This window comes from Podarcis filfolensis, assembly GCF_964270895.1.
Source record: "Podarcis filfolensis genome assembly, chromosome: 1".
Taxonomy (NCBI): Eukaryota; Metazoa; Chordata; class Lepidosauria; order Squamata; family Lacertidae; genus Podarcis; species Podarcis filfolensis.
Window position 1 is genome coordinate 40521650 of NC_139604.1, and position 24520 is coordinate 40546169.

Below are 24520 nucleotides of genomic sequence, written 5' to 3' on the forward strand. Positions count from 1 at the left end.
GACAGGTAGGATAAAACTTCTAAACAATTAAGTACTCATCTCACCAACAAACTTATTAGCTTCCTAATATCAAAGGCTGCAACACACTTGTTTTTGGGGTGTGAGAGGAAATTAGGCCTTACAGAGCTTAAGAGTATTTGCTTTTGAGTAAACATTTATAAAGATTGAGCTGCACTCATTGCTTTTTATGTAGCTGTTTTTTCCAGACACTAAAAACTCAAGTAAATGCAGATGGCAGTCTAATGAGATAGGTAGAGTGGCTTCTTGTGTCCTTGAGGCATTTTAGTAGTTATACTAATAGTGAAAACCAGGCACAAGACCAATCTTGGCTCTAATAAATGAGTTTGCCACTGTATTTGCGAGTGACAACTCAAACAAAAACATGCTATTGGCAGACCAGCTGTCTGGAAGATACAACCCACAATGCAACACCTGCACTTTTAAGTAAGCTAAAAATTCTGGCTGCCAATCTAAAAAATATAGCGTGCTAACTCTGTATTAAAATGCTTTGTTATACTTTGAGGAAATGGCATTAACAGGCAGTATGCACTAAGAACCTGCCTCAACAAATTAAGTCCTTAATATGAGTTTAAGGACAATATCTCCTGAATATGATATTTTCTCAGTACTTAGCCACCTAATATAAATTTCTGCCAATCTATTATCTGAATTGACGATCTGAACAATTTCCTCCTCATAACTCCACTTGTATGGGCTAATCTTGTGTAGCAGCAATGGCCGCTGGACTACAGCTCCCTTGATCAGACTATTGGTCATGCTGGCTGCAGCTAATAGGAGTTCTAAATACACCTGGAAGGCACTAATTTCACCACCCATCGTACAGAATAAAATGGCTAACTGATGCACTGTGGTTGCATTTGGCTGGGCATCTTATCATTTTACTGCTAACAATTAAATCCTACTTTCTATTTAGCAGCTTGTAACTCGTTCCTAATCAGTCTTCCATCCAGGCAGTTTCCCGGACCAAATTGACTGTAGCCAAGGTTGTACTACCATTTTGTATGCCATAAAAGTGGATTTGACAACTTTTTTTGTTCACCACCATATTCCACCCAGTTTATCTCCATGATTCATTTAATGCCACTGTGATTTCAGGAGGAGGAAGAGTAGTGTGGAACAGAGAAACTATCAGAAAGTGGAATTAGTCAAAGAGATGCTGATTACAACAAAGGTTTTTACATTAAAGCTATAAACCCACCATAGATTATTCCACTAAACTTAATGTACAGTCATACCTCATGTTACTTTTGCTTCATGTTACGTTCTTTCAGGTTACGTCCCGCGGTGACCCGGAAGTACCGGAAAGGGTTACTTCCGGGTTTCGTCACTCGCGCATGCACAGAAGGGCTAAATCACGCTTCGCACATAAAACACCAAATCGTGCTGCGCACCTGCACAGACACGGCGCTTCAGGTTGCACTCTTTTCATGTTGCAAACGGGCCTCCGGAACAGATGTCGTTCACAACCAGAGGTACCACTGTAATTTAGTTCCAAGTAATTGTGCACAGAATGGGCATTGTATGACTTTGCTACTAAGATCTTACTTTCTCTATTTACGGCCAGAACTAATTCAATTTAATTGAAGTCTTACCTCATGCAGAAGTCCAATCCGGTACCCTCCAATGCTTAAGGATGCCTGCTATGACTATCTACAACTGCATTATGAAATATGTTCATTTCTTTCAAGCTCACAAAAAAAGTACACCGGAAAACTTGTACTTGTAAACATTTATTTTTTTTCCAAACTGAAGAAAGGCTTGCATCAGCACACATTGTACAGCCTTGCAAATTATACAGAAATTGAAAAGGTGTCTCCTTTATATGTGCAATGAATCATTTGATGTCCAGTGATCCTCTACAAATGATGAAAAAACATATTTAAACCACTTAAGAAGTTTCCAGCACTTATCAAATGCGATTACTCTTACAGTAAAAAAAGAAAAAGAAAAGAAAACTATATCAATGGGAACACAATTAAAGTGCAAACTTTTTTTTTTTACTTTTTTGCCATTTGGGGGAGTCACATTTAATTTCCTCACTGTGTATTAAAAACTAATGGGCTCCAGTTAAAAATTTTCTGCAGTGCTCATTTCCCCCCTTTTAATACTTATCCTGATGGAACAGAAGCAAGCTGCTCAGGAATATAATTTATTGGCAGTTAAAGGTTCACATCTCTAAAGTAAATCTTGAAACGGCAGGACTGGAGAAGGTCTTCAGTAGTTATTGTTGGATTCCATTACCCTTGGAAGAGGAATAGAGGGGAAGAGAAATATGCTACCTTCCTTGCCCTTTGGCATACTGGGCTAGAAACACAGTGAAATTCCTTAGGAGCGCTTCTCTTTCCCTCCCTCCCCCAGATCACTGCCCTTAAACTGATAGAAGTGTGCTGGCTGTGTGCAAAGGGATTACAAAATACACGTAAGAATATGGTTTTTCCTTATGAACAAAAGTTCGCTGTACAACAGAGCTTTGGATCTGATACAAGAATTCAGAAATATAAAACGAAACTACTACAAAAGGGGTGTTTTCAACAGCATTCTTCAGAGAAGGCTGCCTGTCCGTTTCACATCACAGCAGTATTTTACTTTGTTGTTGATGATTTAAATTGCGTGTTTATTTCTGCATCTTCTCCTGGATCACTGGGCTTATTTTCTTCAAAGGCTTTACTGTCACATGACATCCAAGGAGTCTTTTATGAAGACAACAAAAACCCATAAACATCAAGCCAATCAAGTAGAGGAGATAAGGACATGGAAGTGATAAAGGCTGAATGTTCAATGACGTAGCTGTTACTGAGAACTAGCCCTTTCCAGAATGTGAAAGTCGTAGTGCTTCTTGCTTGTTCTCAGCCTAAACTTGTTCAGTGAATTACTTTGTTTCTTCAATGCATTTTGGGCTGCAGACATGGTTGGAAACGTTGCTAGAACCGTGTACGTAGATGCCAAGTCACTAAGTTTGGAAGGTTCAGCGTTCACATTACTATCTCCACTACCACAGTAGTGATGGTGTTGCTGCTGTTGCACCTGTAGGACCTGGGGATCCCGTAGCCACCGAATCTTGGCACCAACTTTAAGAAGTTCCACAAATAATTTTTCAGCTTCTGCACGAGTTATTCCTTCTGGCAGTTCAGTAATTTCTAAGACTTTTCCTACAACTGAGGGGTGGAAAAAGACATGCAGGATTAAAAATGGCTTGCTTTGTAATGCCTATGGTATCCAGATCCAGACCCACCAACAAGTTTTTGTGCTTGGCTGGCAATCAACCCAGTTCCTTGAACTAGCAATTCAATAATGCCCATTGTTATCAAGAAGAGACAAATGAGACATCAATAGCTGTGCAGCAGCTATTTTAAAAACTTACTGAATGGAAAGGTGCAGCATATGGACATGAAATGACAAGGGCCACCACACCCTCTCAATACCTAGAGAAAAGGTAATCTATTAACTGCCAAGTTTTCTACATGGCCTGAGGCTACTAATGTCAGGATCAGTGTATCCAGTGGTGATTGTCCTTAGGCAGGAGGGAATCGATTAGTGGGACTCTCTGAAGCAGATTTAGGAGGGGTGCTGGGAGGATCACTGAAATGTCTCCTTCCCTTTTCTACTGACAGATTCCCTTCTGACAACCCAATGCCATAGTTAGAGATTACCCAGTAAATTTTAAGTGGCTATGGGTTTCAGTAGGTAGTAGCAATAGTCACCAACTTCAAAAATACTGATGCTTCTAAATCTGCTATTTTGCAACAAATTGAATGTGAGAACCAGCATTTCCAGCAGGAACCCAAATTATAATATTTGGCTTTCCCCTCTCATGGCAGGAACCCTACAAATTAAAACACACACACAAACACACACACACACCCCAATCTGCTGGAACAGAAATGTCACTTTGTGATTCTTGCAAGAGTCTTTCACAAACTCTGTCTCCGTTACAGGTACGTTAAAAAAAAAGCTCTCCAATGAGATTTAGACACATTCCAGATATGGCAGCAGTTTCAAAACCAAAAATGTACTCTGGCTCTTCATCACAGAGAGGGGCACGTGTACAAAGCATACTATGCAATATCAGCTTAAGATCATGAATGTGATCATGGTGATAGGGAAATAGCAGTAGCTCGCACAATCTGAGCACAGATGCAAAGCACTTTGGACAGGTAACCTATCACACCTCTTATTGCTGTGGCATATTCTGAATCCATCTCCAGACGACATTTAGACCTAGAGAGCTGTGATAGAATGGTAACAGGCATACTATACCTTCCTAGTAGTTCAGCTGCATCAAAGTTACAATACGTCACATACCTGGTTCTCCTGCACCAAGGTCTGTTGAAGCAGCCTTTTTGGCTGGCTTTCTTCCTCGGTTCCCATGTCTGCTTCCAGGCTGACACTACCAGGGAGAGGGGTCAGACATACACAAAGAATGATCAGAGGTTGATTTTTACCTCCCACAAGGGATGCAGGGTGTGACACAATTCATCTAAGTGGAGCAAATGATAAACAACTGCTTCCTTTTCTTGAAAATATTTTACTTGGCCAGTGGCATAGCGTGGGGGGTGCAGGGGGGGCCGGCCGCACCGGGCGCAACATCTGGGGGTTAGGGTTAGGGGGCGCAAATCCACGGGTTAGAGGGTCAAATTACTTGCCTTGCCCCGGGTTCTGACAACCCACGCTACGCCACTGTACTTGGCAATAGGTGCAGTGCTGTGCCATTTGAACCCATGAAGTGGCACATCTCTCACATTGACAAAAATTACTTGCACTCCAGAAGAACTCGAATAATTGCATTGGAGCAATTGGTCAATGAACCCTCTTTGAGATCCAAACAGCACAGTGCACCTCTACACTTTGCAAGATGGCAGTAGTTCTAGGTGAAGCCTAGATTCTTACTACCCCCAAACCTGTCTTTAACCTGGATTTCAACTTAAGACACAGAGGGCAAACATATACAGAAATCTGTAACAGTATGCAGTTTCATTTTGACAATGGACATTTTTGTCTAGCCTAATTTGTAATGAAACTATCTTGGTTCTCCCCACCCCAAACTGGAGCATCACTTATGCATGTTTTTTATTTCAAAATAGCTGCTCCTACTTTTTACTAACGTCAACAATTCATTTTTTTAAGGAAAGCGGGTAATCTCTCTTTCCCATTTATAAAATGAACCTGACTTACAAACAAGTGACATCCAAATTATTGGGCTGTTTCCTACTGTTCCCTACCTGTGGACCTGCTACATGCCCATGTAGCAGAGCTGGAGGATTGTACTGCAATGGCTGACCAAGTAAGGGATATCTGGCATCTCCTGAAGAAGACATAGAAATAAACGTAGGTTTCAGATTGCTCAATCAATTCTAAATAATTCTAAACAAATGCAATTAACTGTTTCTGTGCAATGGTATCGATATTCCAAGTCAATGAAGCTGCACTGACAGCAGTTAATTAGGATGGAGTCAATTCCAAATTCATGGGAAGTCAACATGCCTTAGGAGAAACATTAAAATTCAACTCTCCAAATGAATTTAAAAAAGTAAAAAATGTAATCAGGTTCTTACCTTGTCCAGGAACAAAGGGTCTAGAGAATGGGGGTACAAGAGGAAGAGGTGTTAACGTGGGACGGATGTTCTTTATGTTTGACAGCTGACTTGGCGCTGGCGACTGGGCTGGAGAGGTGACAGGACTACCTATCTGTGGACTATGCTGCAACTTTAAAAGAAAACAAAAAAGGAAAGAGAACATTATGCCTGAGTTTACGAGAATAGATGAAAGCAACCCTTTCAAGTTTGTTTGGTGGGGGGCGGTGGCCCTTGTGAATATCAGTTTCATAGACTGCAAGTGAACTGTGAATTTGTGTATTTTGAAATCTTCTCATTTTCCATTTCATATAAAATGATGATTCTCTGTTATGCAGCTATGATGCATAAAATCACAAGCCCATTACAAAGTTACTACTTCTGTGACTGGCAAGACGCTTAAACGCAAGAAACAATACTCTGCCCCTCTTCCTAGACATGTAAGTCAGGAAACCTTTTGGGGATACCATTTGAAGGACAGACTGTGCCCCATACTGGTGTGCTGTTCCTTTTGCTGCAGCACTAGGCCAGCCAATATTGTGGTGCGTGTGGGCGAAGACACAGGAACCACTGGTTATACCAAAAAAAGGGGCAATTTTCTACTGGCGACCTGTACAACTTTCTTAGTCGTTTCCACAATATATAATATTTAGGTATATAAATATTTTTAAAAACCTACTACACACTGAAAATGATGAAATGAACGCTCCCCCCTTTTTAAAACATCAAAATGGAATACCTGTGTAGAGCTGTCCAAAGCACCAAAATCTGTTGACTTCTGCCCTCTTTGATGGTCACAATAATATTTATTTTGTTTCCACTGGGGAGGTGAATGGGGTCGAGGCTGAGGATTGTTGGGTATACTGAGTTGCATCATTACCATTCCTCCACCTGGTGGTGGTGCTACTGCTACAAAACAAAATTAGGAAAGAAGGGTGCTTAAGTTCCTAGTTACCCCAACCTTCCTAAAGATTGCTTCCAGTCACATTAACCCAGCCACCTGCTAAGGCCACCAGCAAATTCTCCACTCCGTAATCCACCAATGTCAGAGATGAAGATGGGGTGAGACACAATTCAGGGCTTTTGTACATGTTGGAAGCAATTTTGCAGCCCTCCAACCTACTTTTTATATATACTCTGTCTACTGCACAACAGTTTTCCTGAGGGGGGGGGACTATAGCTCATAAAGAAACAGGTATCTGTGTATCTGAAAAAGTGTGCATGCACACGAACGCTTATACCAAGAACAAATTTAGTTGGTCTCTAAGGTGCTACTGGACAATTTTTTTATTTTTTTTATATATTTCCTAAAGAAACAAATCTCCAAAATCCCAACTAATAACATTTAGAAACCCAGAGCACATTGTTAAGCTATTATTCTTTTTCTTCCTGTTTTTACAGTTCCATTAAGAACACCAAGTACACAATGCAAAGTACCAATTGTTCTCTGAAATTATAAGGATTTACTAGAAACTTTTTGTGGGTGCTTTAAACACAAAAGCCAGACCTAGGATATGCTGGGCACCCACTGCTTTACGGATCCTTATTTCATTCGTCTCCTTCCCTTCCTTGAAGGAACTGAAGGTGGCACATATGGTCTCTCCTTCTCAAGTTCATTCTTTCCATAACCTTGTGAGGTAAGTTAGGCCAGAACAGCAAAAATATTTTAGGCCAGGAGAGCAGACAGTTGACATCATTGCCCCAATGCCCACTTCATTGGTGGCGGCAGTGGCTGCTGCTGCCACCAGGAAGAGGTCTGTCTAATTTTGGTGAACTCCACTTCCCCAGCAGAAGGCCCACCCCTGCCTGATGCATGCCATCCCACACTGGTTGGAAGGGTGCCCCTGGCCTTCTTGATAGGGCTTCTCAGGGGTCACGGGGCCTGGAGGGGTGTGGCGATAAGAAGGCAGGCAAGTCTCCATTCATGAACTTCAACAAATCTTAGAATCCAGTACATGCATTACTCACTGTAAGCAATTTCACTGGACTAGGATTGATAAGCAAATAAGGTTGTTGTCTTTATTTTTAAAAAATTAGCCCCACGATCAGAGAGTGAAAGGGCCTAATGGTCACGACTCTCTTTTCACACCTGCACACTGTTGTCCTTGGAGTTGCTGGGAGTTGCAGGGCGAGGTTGCCCTAGGGAACTGTATCTGCTCTGATCCAGGAGGCTGAAGATATGCTACTGATGAGCTGCAGAAGGCAGGCAGTGGGGGGGAGAGAGAAGGAAGGAAGGAAAACACCGTGTATTAAATGCAAACTGTAGACCTCAGCCAGGATACCTGAAATTTGTGAAAGCCGCTTGTAAGCATGCGATCTGATTTTGAACAGGGGAACCAATACACAATTTACTTGTTACAGAAAGTACTGCTACTAGTATGCTAGTTCATACACTTGCCATCCTGGCAAAATAGGTAAAGAGGTGGCACAGGGCTGGCTAGCTGTAGCCCTCCTCCTTGGCCCCTGCAGGATGAAGAAAGCGGCCAAACCTGTGTAAGGTGGTTATCCTACAGACTGCTTGGGCACGTTGTTATTCCTTCCCTTTTTTGCCATTTTACAATTCGTTTGTCGTTTCATAATTTGAAAAGATTTATAAGCTCTAGGGGGAGGAATGAACCCTACTTACAATTTATACTAATAAAAATTAAGATGAGAGGGTGAAACAGTTGCCATAGGGGAAAAAATTAGTGACTGTTCTCGTTTCTCTAATCTTCTTGTGAATTATTCATGGTGTGGCTTTTGGAAAGGTGACCAGGCTTTGAAGATTGCCATTAATGCAACACATTACTGCAAATTGCTGACATTAAAAAAATAAAAGCTGCTTTCAAAGCACAACGCTCAAAGATCAAAGGAACCCTAAATATCAAATAGAACTGATACAAAGATAACCTACAGGCGAGGTTTTTTTGTTGTTTTGCAGGGAATATAAACGAAGTCAGAACTCTTCACCAAGGTGACCTCAAAATCTATTTCGCAGTACTTCTGCAGAATAACTGCAGATGACCAAAGAGCTGTGCAGGATACTATTGCTTCATCCTTGGAAACCCATCCATTTTACTTGATAAGGGAAAGAAATTGGCCTTAAGTGGGAAACTAATGTTGTGTTGATACTTTACTCTCTGCCCAGTGGCATATCCATGTTTGTGAAGTACAACCATAGGATACAGTCATCTCTCGGTGTCCATTTGCAGGTACTGCTTAAAACACTTTGTCTGTTTTGTCATTAGGGAGTAATTACAGGTTTATTCATTTGTCACAAATCAGATTGATTCATCCTAATGCAGAAATCCATTGGATGATATGTAGAAAGAAGTTCTGCATTATGTATTTCATAGCTAAAGGAGAGGAAATGGTAGGGCGTGGGTTCCACAAACACAACAGGAGCAGGTAACAGGCTAAAATATACCTTTTGGACCAATGGAAGAATACACCACACTACTTGGGCTATAATCCTATGCATACTTACCCTGGGAGTAAGCCCCTTTGAACTACGTGGGGCTTTTACCTTCAAGTAGACACGTACAGGATTGCACTTTTGAGACATCTTAGTTTGCCTCTTAGCACTCAAATAAGAATCAGATCATTTCATCCATCCATGTAGTACCGCTAGTAATAATAACTAAATGAATGCCATTAGAACAACTATGTATTTGTTAAATGCTTGAATAAATCCAATTGAACCACAAAGTGGCTTGCTGTCAGCTCCCACTGTTTAAATCACAACCTTCTTTGTGATGGTGCAAATGAAACGCCACAATTAGGAGTAAAATTTGAGCCTGGCACGAGGTACCTCATATGTTACACAACCCCCTCACACATACACTTTGGTTGGATGCAAAGGTTCACTGGAATACGTCACATTTCGTGTGTATTTAGCCTCTTTCTGTCTTATCTGTGTTTTTGTGTTTTTATCTGTTGGCTGCCTTGAGTCCTGGTCTGGGGAAAAGGTGGGTTGTAAATAAATATATTTATAATTTTACAAAAGCTAGAACAGGTCACCTGCAGACTGGCGTAAGTGAAACAGATAGCATAGGTAAATCTCCTACTTGTCTGGGACTGCTGCCAAATTAACTCCTTCCAAGAAACCAGGATTGCACAGAGACCTAAGAAATGCATAGTGAGGAAATGCATTCACTATGTTATATACCAGGCATAGGCAAACTCAGCCCTCCAGATGTTTTGGGAATATAACTCCCATCATCCCTAGCTAACAGGACCAGTGGTCAGGGATGATGGGAATTGTAGTCTCAAAACATCTGGAGGGCCGAGTTTGCCTATGCCTGTTATATACAGATATATCATTCCTTGTCTGGGATCTAGGTCAGAGGTAACCAGCTCCACAGTAGAAGCTGGCTATGCACAATGCTGATCAGTTCGAAACTGCAAACTCAGACCCACATCTTTGAAGCAGCTTTGCTGCTCGTTTTAAGGGACTGTTTTTAATGCTGTGCTTTCCTGCTCTGTCACCTTTTGAAAAGGTGAACAGCACATCTTAAGACTAGGAGGAGGAGGGGCAAGACAGACAGCCAAGAGCGGCATTTAAAATGCTGATGATTAACTCCCCATTGTGTTGTGAAGCTGTGGGGAAAGCTGGGCTGTTTCTGTGCCGGAAAAAAGGGAGTAAGTACAGTTTGAAAATGTATTATCTTTTTGCATCCTAAGTAAGCACAGTTGCAATTTTCCTGCAAGGAGGAGTGAGCACAAGGCACAGAGCATATTGCCATAAAGTCTAAGATCCACTGAGCAAAATAAGAAATTTGAGAAAAGAAATCTATGCCCAGGAAGGCAGTTTGTGGTTTTTGAAGTTTCAGCAGACATAGAATCATAAGAGCTGGGAGGGACCCTGAGGTTCTTCTAGTCTAACCCCCTGCAATGCAGGAATATGCAGCTGTCCCTTACAGGGATTGAAAATGCAACCTTGCCATTATCAGCACCACGCTCTAACCAACTGAGCTACATGCCCTGCACAATTACAGCTTTTCTTTACTAAAATGACCACCAGACATTTCTCTTTTAATAATATAATAAAAATAAAACAGCCTCTATGTAGGAAATTGTATTTCAAATCCTTGTAAATACATCAGCTCAGATTACTAAAGACCAATAAGTTTTTGAATGAACTGCTTTTCCTACTGCCTTTTTTCTTGCGGATTCTGGCTACTTTGAGCACAACCATTTTGTGGAAAAGCAGCATACAAATAATATGATCCATTCTTAAAAAAAAAAATAATGTTAAACTCACCTTAAATTATTCTGTTGTCCAGATGGAATGACACTGTAGTAAACTGGCATTCCCGACGTGGATAGTCCTTGGTTAGACTGACTGGGAATAACAACTGGCTGTTGATATGTCTGCTGAGACATTCCTTGGGAACCTTGAGCCATTGAAACCTGAGGATTAGAAGTACATTAGGATACCTAATAAAGTTTTTTAAAAAGAACCGACACATTTATTATGACAACCTGTTTAGTAAACAAGGGGCGGGGAACCAGTGACCCTCCAGAAGTTGCTGGACTGCACCTCTCATAATCCTAGCACATTGACCATGCTAGCTGGGGCTGATGGAAGAAGGGAGTCCAATATCAAATGGAGGGCCACACATTCCCCAGTCCTGCTGTAAACCAAGGTCCATAAATACCCATCCTGACAACAGCTTCTCGGGTCCAAGAGAGACAGCCTAGTACTTACCAAGGAGACAAAAACCTATCACTAGGATGAAATGCTTCAAATTATAGGTAGGGGTCCAACATGAATGAGTTCTCATCCATACAAAGCAATTCCCTTCACAAAGAAAACTAGGTGTCAGGGCCTTCCAGAGCCTAACATTCTCCCTGGTTCTAGTTTTCCAGCAGCCCCTACATACAATTTCAAGTGGTTTAGCTCAGAGGAAGTCTTAGGTCTCACTCTTGAGCAGAGCCTGTGGAATGGCAGAGAGGATTTTCCAGAGACTCTGGCTCTTCAAGATGCCTATGAAAACGATGTGGAACAATATGCAGAAAGACGTGACACACTGTATTCGGGCACCTTGATTGTTCTGCAAATGGGCTTAGCTGATCTCTGGAAACAGAGTAAGCAAAATTTCTCCATTGCTTAAAATCCAAACTGAGTAACTGTGAAGCTTTAGTCTACAAATAAAATGTTTCACTTCAACAAACCATTTTGCGGCAGTTAAGAATGAAGTTTGCATACATTTGTGGTAACCCTGTTCCAAAAGTGACCAACCACCCTTAGTCCTGACTAGGCAAAGCTTCAGTGTTTTAAAAAAGAATCAATTATATTTCATATTTGCAATAAGAAGACAACAACAGACAATAGCTTACTTGATAAGATGGCACAGGTGGGTACGGAACAAGTACACCTTGGATCTGATTTCCAATATTGTTTGGCTGGCCACTGACTAGATTTTGGTTCTGAGATTGCTGGACGCCAACTAAACCCTGGTAGTTTTGCTGCTGGTTAGGCATAACTTGGTAACCTGCAAATACAGAAATATTATTATTCATTTTGACATGTTATAACAAAACATATTTATACCCCAGTTCCCTTTAGATGCTACAGCTGTAGCACAGGAATCTGTGGGTTTATTGCACAAATATGTTGTAATGTTTAAAGGATCAGCATGAGGTTGGCAGGGATAACTGCACAGGATCTGTCAACAACTGTGCAGTAAGATCCATGTCAATAGCCCTGCTCGTATAATTGTGGGCCTTTTCAGATGTCACAGCACTGACTGAACTCACAGGAAAATGAGCTCCCATGCCAGTGTTATAACATCTAATGGGCACTATAGATACATGGGGCAGTTTTGTTTGGACAGTTCCTCCAACTAATCATAATCAGTTGGCATGTGGCAACTTTTGCCTACTTAAGTCCAGTGCAACTATGAGTTTGTACTTCATTTTCACTAAAATGACAGATTCTATTCAGGTATACAAAGCATTGGCTTTTTGAACTTTGATTCCTTTCCTTTGTCTCCTTGAGTAATTTTGTTTTATTTTAATCAGTAACAACACATGCATATCAAGTTGAACAAGCCCACTGAACAACAATGCAAGACAGACAATTTATCTTACTTTTGAAGGCTGAGATGTGTGTGTTATGTGTGTGTCTGTTTACCTGGTCACAGGTCTGACTTATTTCATGAGTTGGAACAGTCCTAAGTATAAAAAGAACATGGAATATTTTGCAACAAAAGGTTCCCCCTCCTATCATCTTTTCCATTTACTGACAAGATGGTAGTTTGGAAGTCTCCCAATGGGGTTCAAAGGACAGGAACAAGGGCTAAATTCTCATTGACCTTAAGCTAAGGTACCAGCTCACTACTTAAAGGCCAAGGTGTATTATCAGATCACCTTAAAAGTATATTACCAGATCTTCTTAAACCAAATGCCTTCATACAGATTGACAGAACAGGCTCAAGTTTCTAAGTTACTTAAGAAATGAAGACTGAGCATAGTCTTATCAATGTCAGGTGCCTATTTTTTTTTTCTATTTTGAGAATAAGGTATATGGTCCCAGTAAAACTATGCATGGAGCTGGCAAGATTCAGCGCTGCTCCTTTGCTGGGTGAATAGAATAAGTTAATAGAAAAGATTCTCTTTCCCATCCAATTACTGGAAAATAATTTGCATGTGGAATGTCAAAAAAAGTACCATTCTTGTAAGCTTTTTTTTATACAGTGTAAAGCATTGGGTGATGAGCACAGCTTTTAAAGGCATGGGTTATTTCTCCAGTGAAAACCCAGCACTGTATCTGTAACATTCAAACATGTTTTATTTCAATAAACTGACACTGAGCCCTTGGAAACTCAAATTAAGACCTACATTCTGCAATATACACCTTCATCTGTTAAAATATGATCAGCTGCCCCTTTTTCTTTTTTCTGGACACATAATGCTATCTTTTTGCTCTTCTTCCTAATTGCTTCTTTACAATTGTGCCTTCCGGTCTCCCTGGAAAATCATATAAATAAAGTAAAGCACACAGTGCTTGAGAGGCCTCATTTCAGCTGTTGCATTGTAATGTGTTTGGCATTTTTTTCTCCTCTGAAAACAGATGAGGGGGGCCAAGCCACTATTTGTACTTTGAAATGCTGAATGCTGTGCTGAACTTTCAGACACTGATTTCCCAGTCCTCAGTTTCAAGGGAAGTATCACATTCCATTGCACTTTGCTGTCCTGCTTTTGAAAACAAGATGTATCACCTGTGTCAGTGCTTTGCTGTTTAATAATAATCAGTTCTCCTAACTCTAAATGGAAGTGTTTCATATGGACAGCCATGCTGCATTATCTACATGTGTGCATTCACAATCCCAGACACACTGAATACAGTACTAAACCTTAGGGCTCTCCCAAAAATAATGTACCCATTCATGATACCTTGTTTTTGTTTTTCTACAAGTCTTTCCTGCAGCAAATTTATTTGATTAAGAATGAGCATGGCATAAGATGTTAAGTCTGATGAGTGGACTACATCTGTTTTCTAGGCACAGGCTATCAAATATCATGTTCATTACTAGATAAAGATTCAAAAGCTCAGAATGGAGAAGTGGCTGATTTCACCCAACTTCCTGTCCTTAAGGCAGGTTTGCCTTGTACCTAAAATATTGGACCTACTATGCAAAACTACATCCTGTAGAAGCAGGATCTTTATTTCCTTATTAAGATCATATGTATGCATTAAGGAAATAAAGCATGCAATCTCTTTTAAAAGGTGAAATCAGTAATAATCTGAAGTAATTGAGTGGGACTGCAGCTAAAACACATGTTAACAATCTACTATTAAGACATAAACTTAAAAGATGTGTACAAGCCAGATTAAATATGCATGGTCGCAAAGTTACAGTTTACTTAGTATACCTCCCTCCCAATCTTGTTTAGAAAAGAGAGATCCTGAGGTTTTATCATGCTCTCCTCTCAACAGTTCTATGTTTTCAAATAAAATAGATGCCTGAATATATTCAGCACCTAACAAATTGTGTCCAGCAGCACTAGAACCCAGGCTACGGTACCAATGATGGCATAGAAACCTGGAAATCTACAAAAGTGCTGCAACTTCAAAAAAAAAATATTTCTCAGGGACTGCAGTGTAGCTGTGAAAATTATTCAGTGTCTTCTGGCACTTTCACACAGACAAAGCAAAAATCAATTTTCCATGCTGAGAGAGGAACTAGGGCAATATAAATTGCTGCTAACACACTGCCCCATGGGGTTTCAAGACACTTTCTATTTTTAGCTTCACTATTCTACCCCAGAATACCAAGTGGCATGAAAGAAATACAGCACTCAGCAGGAAAAAGAAAGGGAAGAAGCAACACCTGCTGAAATTTATTTTACAGCAGCGCTAGCAAACTGTAGTTAAAAACCTCATGCTTCCCAAAATTCAAGAGCTCTGCAAAGAACGAGAAAATACATTCTGCAATACTATCTCTTCCTTAAATAACGAAATTGCTTACAATACCACGATCTGCATCTCATGCAATTAGGAAGAGACATAATATTTCACTAACGAAGTGCAAACCTCAAGCATGGTGAGAAAACACACAAAGAACACAGGACACACAAAACAGACCACAAAAAGGCAAATAAAGCCTGTCAAAGATATTCTTGCCCAATGTCTGTTTCTGAACATCACCTTCCTGGTGCTTCCTTCTAGTGCCACCTAGGTAAGGACAGATGTTGCTGACTTTTCTTTCTTTATTTTCTTAAAGGGAAGAACAGTGTTTGCTCCTTGATCAGAAAGCAACAATCCAAGACAGACACACCTGAGACCCCTTTAAAAAGGAAGCCAGGAAGCAGCTGAAAAAGAGACCGGTTCACTGTGAGAAATGTAACCCTCTCAGACAGTGTTACGGCCCCGAATCCAACAGCTCATGAATAAAGCCAACCTATTGCACAATCTATCACACATACCACGGCCTGGTTTGCCACAGAGACACACATAAAACCACACATTTACTACAAAATACGTAGATATTCTGAAAGTTGTTTTCAGTAATTATCTAAAATATTTAAAATGCTGCAAAGTAAAAAGCCACAGGTCACTGAAGATAGTGGTGAACAACAGGTAGCATTCAAATGGGCTTATTCTTGCTTTCACTTAAGAAAGAACGGGCTTAAACACTTCAGTCCTTTCACATTTTGCAGAGCACTTGTGCTTTTTTTGTACTTACATAGATACTATTTCCTATTGCCCTAGAAATCTTTATACTCCCATACACACAGCAGGAAACATTCCAGGCCATTCTTCAAACATCCTGAAACTAACTTGACATTTCCTCTAAGCTTCAGCAGCTTGGACCTAATTTACCAGCAGAGCACTGGTGGTTCCAGAAGCTTCTAAATGTGTGTATAAACTGGCACAACTCCTCAGAAACAAACCCACTCTGGCCCTTTGGCTAAGGTGCAAAACCCCTTCCACAGGAGCATACTGATGAGCAATGTCTACATCCACAATGTATTGGTCATGGCAGTCTTGCCCAGCGTGAGTTGTAAAACAGGAAGTGGGAAATACTGTTCGAGATGGAAAATATTTAGGCTGGGACCCATGCAACCAAGTTCTACATTGCAAAGGAAGTTTCTGCTTGCGTTTCATCAACAGCAATCCTCAATATTGTAAGGCAAACTTGCGTGAGAAAACAGAGGAGAATTTTAATAACTGTGTGACATGGTTGGCTAATGAGCCCTAAAATATCTCAAAGGCAGCCAAGTCAGAGACATTATCCTTATGCAATTAGAGGAATTATCTTGGATTGGAAGGTAAATTAAGGAATTTCTAGCCCTCTCCTTCCTTCCTATAGCCACCTGTGCCCTCCCCCAAAAGTTTCTTGGGGAAGGGCTTCTAAAGAATGCAAGACGGAATGCAGGGCGTTTCTGGAAGCAGGAAGAATTAGGATCCAAGCCACTGCATACATCCAACCTCTATACTTAGAAGTTACTTGCAGTCCCATTGAAATTCAATAACTCAGTGTGAAAAGCTTGTATCTATTTTTCATATTGATTTCAATAGGTCCCAACTTCATATTGATTCAAGGCAACTTGTTCAGATCTAAAATAAAGATTAAAGTAATAGCATGTGCACACAAAAAGAGGGAGGGTTCATTTTAAACCTTGCTAAGATGCACAAAATCTAACTTTAACATGGCTGTATTCCCATGTACAATCACAAATATAAGCAAATATGTTCATATAATTCTCTCTCATTCAATGTTAGTAGCCCTAGACCTACTACAGAACTACACTTTATTAGTGCCAAAATCATTGCTGAAATATAATAGATTTGAAAGGTGGTTCTTTAAAAAAATAAAATATATTATTTTCTATTAGGATTTCTTTATCATCCTTGCCCTTGTAATATTGCGGTGCTCTGTAAATGTTTTCAAACACTGCTCAATAAGAATTAGTTATGTGGTTTTAAATTTGTTTTTTAAAGTGAGAAAGCCTTAACTTTTTAATTTTTTTCTGGAATGCATGCTACCCTTCTGTCCCAAAGACATCCTCAAGGTGACTTAAAATAGTTGATATATAAAGGAATGGGTAATATTTGACTTTTCAAATGCTCAAATGCTACTTCATCCCTTCACAATGAGTCAAGGTGGCTCCTACCAATATAATCAACGCAGACTTTAAAACAGGTCTTCCTGGAGCCTTTGTGTGGGATTTGGAAGAGAGCAGACACTCTGGGTATTCTGATAACCAGCCTGATCCTTTCCTATAAAAGATCTTTCCATTTGGGCCTATGTAGATACAGCATGCCTGACCCAATGGTGTAAGAGGTATTCCTTTTTTCAAAACACAAAGTTTTCAAAGGCGGCATTAAAAAACCCTTATCAACATGACTAGATCAAGGCCACAATCTCATTTTTGACAGCCCTTGCACTTCTACAGCACATATTAAAAGAGAAGCCAATCCTATATTCCCTGCTATTTATTTAGCTGCTGTGGGAATGAAAACATGCTCACTGAGAACACAAGTGTTGCCAGTGGGACAAAAGCCGTAACTGTTCCTCTTCATGTTCTAGAAAGCATTTCTAAGAGGCTCTCAAGTAAAGCAAAATTTCAAAAAATAAAGCAAAGCATCCGAGTCCAATTGTCAATTCTCAAAGAAGAATCCCCTTTGTACTTCTTAACAATTAATGCATGCACAAACACTAAACCATACTGAAGTACAAACCTTCTTGACAATAGAGCTCAATCTGTAAAAAGTAAGGGTGTCATTGTATTAAAACTACCACCTATGACTAAACGAGGTTCAAGAAACAGCAGAAAGCACAAGGAAAAGACAAAGCCGAAATGTTATAGTTTTATGCAATTTTGAGGATGAAGACCCAGAGAAACAACAAAAGCCAAGGGCAATGGGAGATAAACTTGTTCGCCATAACTCAGGATCAGAGATATCTTATCTGAAGAATTTCTGAACAAGTTTAAGGTAAAAACCTATGGAGCAATGCTACCGTTACAGTATAAAATTTGCCCAAACTTGAAAGTTGAATATTGAGGAGAACATCAATCCATGTCAATTTGGACTTTTGTTAGAAGTTCTTCACATTGCCAAAAATGGATTGAAGAGAATGAGTGTTCAAGGTTATGTTTTCCAAACAAATAATTTACTTCCCACCCTCTTTTCTAGTGAATCCTGTCACTTAGGATTTATCAGCTTGAACAATTTAAAAGAATTCATTTTCACCAAATGGGAATTCTATCAGCACTTCAAAGCCAAAAAAACCTTACTTTATTTTTAACAGACCTTTCAGGCTTTCACAACAAAACCGCATTCCCTCCTGCATTACACAGCACCCTGAAAAAGTCCAGAAGTACATGCATTTGGGCTATAGGGGGTGGGGAGGGGGAGAGACCACCAACCTGTCTGCTGTGCAGGCTGTGGCAGTGGCTGGTTTTGCTGTGTGTTGTAATGAACAGAAGTAACTGGCCGATACTGCTGACTGGAGTGTGGATACTGGCCTGGAGCGCAGTAACAGGCTGGCATCTAAAAAGGAAGCAACATGTTGAAGATTCATTTATGCGCTTCTATAATTGAGTCACGTCCAGCAGCATAAAATGATGGCAGATAAATAAGAAAGCCTATAAGCATACACATACACACACTCAGAAAAGCAAGTCTAGTGAAAAATAGGAGGAGTGGGGTTATTTAAATGTTTAGCTGCTGAACAGTATTATCTCTTGGTGAAATTTTAACATGCATTCATTGTATCCAGCTTTAGATCCAAAACAGCAGAAAGACACAATGTGGCTCCATGCTTTGTCAGCCGATGTGATAACCGAAGTATTGGGTTGTATCAGGCATGGCCAAACTTGGCCCTCCAGCTGTTTTGGGACTACAACTTCCATCATCCCTAGCTAACAGGACCAGTGGTCAGGGATGATGGGAATTGTAGTCCCAAAACAGCTGGAGGGCCAAGTTTGGCCATGCCTGGGTGGACACAGTGAGCATGATTAATCTAAGTACACTTATTTCAATAGGTTTTTCCCCCCCTGAATATGACTTTGTTGGATCCATTATCATAAACAGAAGTCTTGTGGAAGTCTCAACAATAACAAGGCACAGGCTATAAAAAGTACAGTGGTACCTCGAGTTACAAACATCTCAGGTTACAAACGCTTCAGGTTACAAACTCCGCTAACCTGGAAGAGTTACCTCGAGTTGAGAACTTTGCCCCAGGATGAGAACGGAAATCGTGTGCCGGCGGCGCAGCAGCAGCGAGAGGCCCCATTAGTGAAATCACGCCTCTAGTTAAGAACAGTTTCAGGTTAAGAACAGACGTCCGGAACAAATTAAGTTCGTAACTAGAGGTACCACTGTAGTCTCACTTAAAATACGTATTGTTTAGGTCAAAATACAGTATTACAAATATGTCAGTGGAACACCTATGAGGCATTATTTTAACTATTGTAATGCACACACAGTCCTTTTAAAGAACAGAAGTCTCGAATATGTAATAAATATGCATCAACTTCTAATTCTGCTAAAATTAAGCAATAAAAAAGTTAATACTTGTTGACAGCAAGGGTCCTTTAATTATTTCTGTGACTGAAGTATGAAGTTCAGATTGCTTCCACATAAATTAAAGGGGTGGGAGGAAGAGGAAGCCCTACACAAAGCCAGATTCAGTTTAATCAGAAGTTAATATGAACGACACCTTTGACATTGTCTGGTGACATTACAAAGCTCTCTCTACCTGTGGCATTGGTTGCTGCATATATCCCTGTTGCTGAAGAACTTGCTGGTTGACAGGGTGGCTGGATGCACTGTAATTAGGAGTAGGAACAGGTTGGCCAGGGGGTGGCGGTGGGGCTGGGGGAGGAGGTGGGGCCGTTGCTATGATGAAACCAGATTGCTGTGGGGGCTGAAGGACAACCGTGGACTGGAACATGGTGGCATGAGGATCAGCAGCTTCCCCAGATGGCTGTCGGGAGAGACTCATATGGCTAAATTGGGAGCCTAGGTTGTCTTGCTGAAATAAGCAAAACAGTAAGAGTTATTCCTCTTTCGAATGCACGAGAGGAGATAGCACTGTTTGATTAAGACAACAACAACACACAACTAAACATGAAATAGTGAAGTATCCTCACATCTAGTTATAGCAGCTTAAAAGTGAAAGCTTTAAGACAAAGGTAACATCTCATTAGCAGCAATAAGTAGAAATATGGGAAATGACACACCAGATTTTATACCTACAGCAAGAAACACAAACTTTAATGTTTGTAAACGCTGTGTTCAGTGTGCCTGGTAATACTTTCTGGTGCTAATGTACCATGGAAATATTTGCCAACAGATACAGATGCAACAAGCTGGGGAACCTTGGGGGGGGGAGGCGCGGAAATCTGGCTATTTTGTGTATGAGAAGTTCAATTACGCAAAAGAGCAAATTTGAGAATTTGAGTTTGTAACAAAAATGACATTTAGTAGCCAGGACAAATCACCTGTCCATTCATCGAACTTGTTTTAAATATGTTGGGAATGGTGTGTGTGCGCATATTATATATAGAGCAGGATTCAGCTAACTAGTGCCACTAGCAGAAGTGCACACAAGGACTTCCACTAATGCACTGGGGCTTTCCCATTCATCTGATGTTAAAGCATAATTCTCCAAGTAGAAATGGATGAGAAATTCATCCAGTTTCTTTTTAATGTAAACATACCAAATTCACACTTCCTGAATCAATACACAAACCAAAGTGCAACTTATCCTTTGAAATTCACACTTCTCCAAATTTTGCAATGCGGTTATCCAACGAACAAATGAACTGCACACAAAAAATTATATACTGGGGGGAAATGAACACAAGAATGAGTGTATTGGGAGAAATTAGCATGAAAATGCATGCAAATATTCATGCGGTCCTTTAAAAAACCCACAAACTGATGCAGAATTGGGTGAACTGAACTTTAAGCGGAAAAAGCAAGAACTGACAGAATCTGAAATTTTCAGATTCATCCAAAAGACTGCAATGAAGGACTCCGATATGTGGAGAATCTTACCTTGCATAAGGAAGCTGGATGTCTATAATTTTGAGGAATGCAGCTAAGCTGCAGCACTCAAAAAGGGGGGGGGAAGGCAAATTATGGTACCCATCAAACATTAAAGGGTGGCAGAAAGCTTTTTATTGCAGTGGGAGATGAGAGAAAGCAAAACACCTTAGGAGGTTAGTCAAAGAAATAGGCGGGGGGGGGGGGGGAGAGAAGGAAGGGCCCTAACAAAATAAAAAATATTCAAGGGGTACAAACAAATACTGTTTGGCTGAGAAAAAGTAATGTCAAAGAAGGGTTTTTTAAAAAAAACAACAACTACCAAGAATGCAATTGTTTTTGTGCACACAGCTTGTTTTTAACTTGCAGGTAAACTTCCAATGAACTCAGGGCAGGATTACTTTCTTCCTTGAACCCCTTTTTTGCACCCCGGCCCATGCTGAATTACCTTGGATGCCACAGCCAGTCAGTATTTGTATTATTTATTATGCATTCACATCCCAACACATGAAGCTAAGTCTATAAAGATTCTGTCATGCACAGAAGAGGTGAGTAGAAGGTATTATACCACAGTGTATTGCTGGGTAGACGAGACGGGCAGGAGCGGGGGTGGATAAGTGACTGTGGAGAATTGAACAGGCTGTGAAGAAGGCTGAAGAGGTCGGATAGGCTGAAGAAGTAACAGTGGAACACACACCAGTTAACAACAGAGTAAGAAGAAATGGAAGTGGCAGTATTTCTCTTCTTTTGGGGAGGGGGATAAATTTATGCAAAATCAAGAACATCCTCCATATTAATTGTGCAACTAAAAGTAAATTTGACACAAGACTCAGATTACCTACAGTAACCCTAACGATAAGCATTCCTCCATCTATAGGTGTGACTTGCTTCATAAGGATGTCCCACACCACATTAAGCAAGACGGATTTGTAAGATTCTTAGCTCTTAAAAACATAGGCACACACATTGCATATGTAACCACGACAGGTTGTCTCACTGCTTTAAGAAAATGCAGTTACTTGGAACAAAAAATTGTCCCCTTAAGTCATAAATAGGACAGCGCCACCTTTCCCCAACTAATAGCCACAACGATCCACTGTTTTCTTCTCATCGGATGCCAAGAGCACTCAGTCAAGCACTGCATATTTTGACATGTGCACCTGTGATAGGATGTGATTGGTTGCTGGCTGTTGCTGAGGTGGTAGGGGAGGAGGTGGCTGCTGAGGAGGTCCAGGCACTTGGTTTCTAACAGGCTGCTGAGGCATAGGAGGATTATACACAACTGGAGTGCCATCTGGATTAATGAATGGCTGACCTAGAGGACCAAGATGAAACACACACACATTATTCAGCAAAAGGCAATTTACCGGCAAAACAAAACATAGCATTACAACCACTGCCTATTTTCAAGAGACAGCGCTGCTTTATAGTTTACTCCTCATGAGGACAAAAGGGTTTAATAGCAGGCGTCAAAGCAAGGCTTTTTTGTGGGAAGTGGAAAAGCGAAGGCTTTGCAGATGGTCTCCCTTTCAGACACTGTTCAGCTTTAGCAGCAGAACCGTATCACACCCCTTCACTCTCAACTGAAGGTGGCCCAATGAAGGACTACTGTACATTTATTCCTATCTACAGACCAACCTAGGTATAGAAGGTATTAACAGAAAAAAGTAATTTAAGATCATAAACCAATTGCAACATCTATACTTGTCAATTCCACATTATTATTATTATTTATTCATCTGCCATTTGAAAATATTGTACGCACAAGAGCTCCTCATGAGGCAGAACATTATCTGATAAGAAATCTACACTATTCCTCACCGTTTGTACATCAAGGTATATAACATTACAATTTTACAAAGTCCTCTTGAGGAGGTGTTAAAATACATGTTGCTGCAAAATTAGGAGAAGGGGAAATCAGGCTGGGAGGGTGAGGAGAGAAAGGCAGAAAGATCTTTGTGATCTTCAGAGGAAGGGTGGGATATACATTTAATAAATAACTGATAATAATCTTTTTAAAATTTATTTTCTTTTACACATTATGGCAAGTTAAACGTTATTGTTAAAAGGAAGGAAAGGGGAAGGAGAGAGAGAGAGACAGAGAGACAGAGACAAGGCACAGACATCCACGGCTGGATACCAACCTGTTTGAGGGTTGATCAGAATACTTCCAGGTGGTATGCCTGCCGCTTCCAAGGGAAGCAAAAAGAAGCTACTGCTAGGAGGCGCCACTTGCCCACTTATGCCACCGTCAAAGGGAAGGGAACTACTAGTGCTGACAGTTGGATAGACGGCAGATGTGCCATGAGAAGTCTGGCTGAGAGCTGTGACTGGAAGAGGCTGCTGGGTGTGAGAAAGAGAACCCGTGGATGACCCTACACTACTAGAAGACTCTGAACCTAGGAGAGGAGTAACGAGAAATGAATTTCACCTAGAGACAGAATAATAGTCATGCACATTTAAATAGGCAGGTTGTTATTAAATGCTTAACGCTTTTAAATGCACAGCCTGGAACTACAGTAGCTGCCCCGTCCCGCCCCAACCCCTGCAGCTTCTCCTGATTGTGAGTTGCATCAGCTACAAGTGCATGCCAGGAGAGCAGAGGGGCCTGCCCTAAAGCTGCCCCAAACTTCTGCACAGGTTCTTTGCCCTCATGCTGGGCATGAGAAAAATAAAGCAGAATGGCAACACACCATGTCTTATTCCCCCCCACACACCCCAAAAAAGGTTCTAATCAATGGAGCAGTAGGCTGAGAAATCTGAGGCAACCAAAGTATGCAAAAGCAGTCTTCAAAAGAGACCATGTAATACCATTAGATTCCCCTCTATCACATACATAGCCTACAACAGAGTTTATGTCTGTTGCATTGGGTGGTGGGGGGGACTCTGAGGCTCCTGAGCTCCAACACATCAGCCCCAACCAGCAAGGCCAGCTGTCAGGGAAATGAAAATTGTAGTGCAACAACTGGAAGGCCACAGGTTCCCCATCCTGATCTACTGCACCCTCGCATATCAGTCAGTGAATCAGGTATCAAGATGAAGCTAATCTTAAGGAGAAGTCAACACTAAGCCATGTTGATGTCAATAGGAAATATTAAGAACGTGTTTAACCTATTACCAAAATGGGACTTGGCATAGCTCAACTTTAGCTTTAATATTTCAAATTTTGTAATAAGTGTACTTATATGAGATGTAAGAATAAGTCAGCAGCTTCTGTATAATCTTTAAGGTGATAAATATCTGAGATGAAGTCAACATCTTTCATTTTAAATGGCTCTGTTGAGCCAAGATTTGTCTTTTTTTAATGAACAATTGCTCCTCACTGAGAAGAGCTCTCACTCTGATTGCACTTTTCATCTTCACACAGCAGATCAAAATTTATGGTACTAATCTTGCTTTTCAGTTGTGGCTGAATCAGTATGCTGCAAGCATGTCTACAAGT

At 40.7% G+C, this 24520-nt stretch overlaps 1 protein-coding gene and 1 long non-coding RNA gene across 14 annotated transcripts in view; one reads left to right on the forward strand and one right to left on the reverse strand.

The window, feature by feature from the left end:
- Positions 1-1735: 1735 nt before the first annotated feature.
- R3HDM1 (R3H domain containing 1) overlaps positions 1736-24520 on the reverse strand; it is a 48372-nt gene continuing 25587 nt past the window's right edge. For 4 of the 13 annotated variants that reach the window (XM_083581953.1, XM_083581951.1, XM_083581956.1 and 1 more), the window contains 12 exons: positions 23223-23477; positions 22239-22393; positions 19787-20062; positions 18453-18576; positions 11913-12067; positions 10834-10982; positions 7681-7784; positions 6331-6500; positions 5574-5724; positions 5241-5323; positions 4324-4408; positions 1736-3176 (listed from right to left, as the gene is read on the reverse strand). In XM_083581953.1, coding sequence (XP_083438079.1) covers positions 2812-3176; positions 4324-4408; positions 5241-5323; positions 5574-5724; positions 6331-6500; positions 7681-7784; positions 10834-10982; positions 11913-12067; positions 18453-18576; positions 19787-20062; positions 22239-22393; positions 23223-23477 — 2072 coding nt within the window. In that variant the 3' untranslated portion in view covers positions 1736-2811. Of the gene's footprint in view, positions 3177-4323; positions 4409-5240; positions 5324-5573; positions 5725-6330; positions 6501-7680; positions 7785-10833; positions 10983-11912; positions 12068-18452; positions 18577-19786; positions 20063-21646; positions 21749-22238; positions 22394-23222; positions 23478-24520 lie in introns of all 13 variants that reach the window. The other 9 variants (XM_083581949.1, XM_083581948.1, XM_083581947.1 and 6 more) reach the window with 3 other exon arrangements.
- On the forward strand, positions 10103-15623 carry LOC310747922. The gene is made up of 2 exons (XR_014541028.1): positions 10103-10211; positions 15302-15623. It is a non-coding gene; the product is annotated as an uncharacterized lncRNA (long non-coding RNA).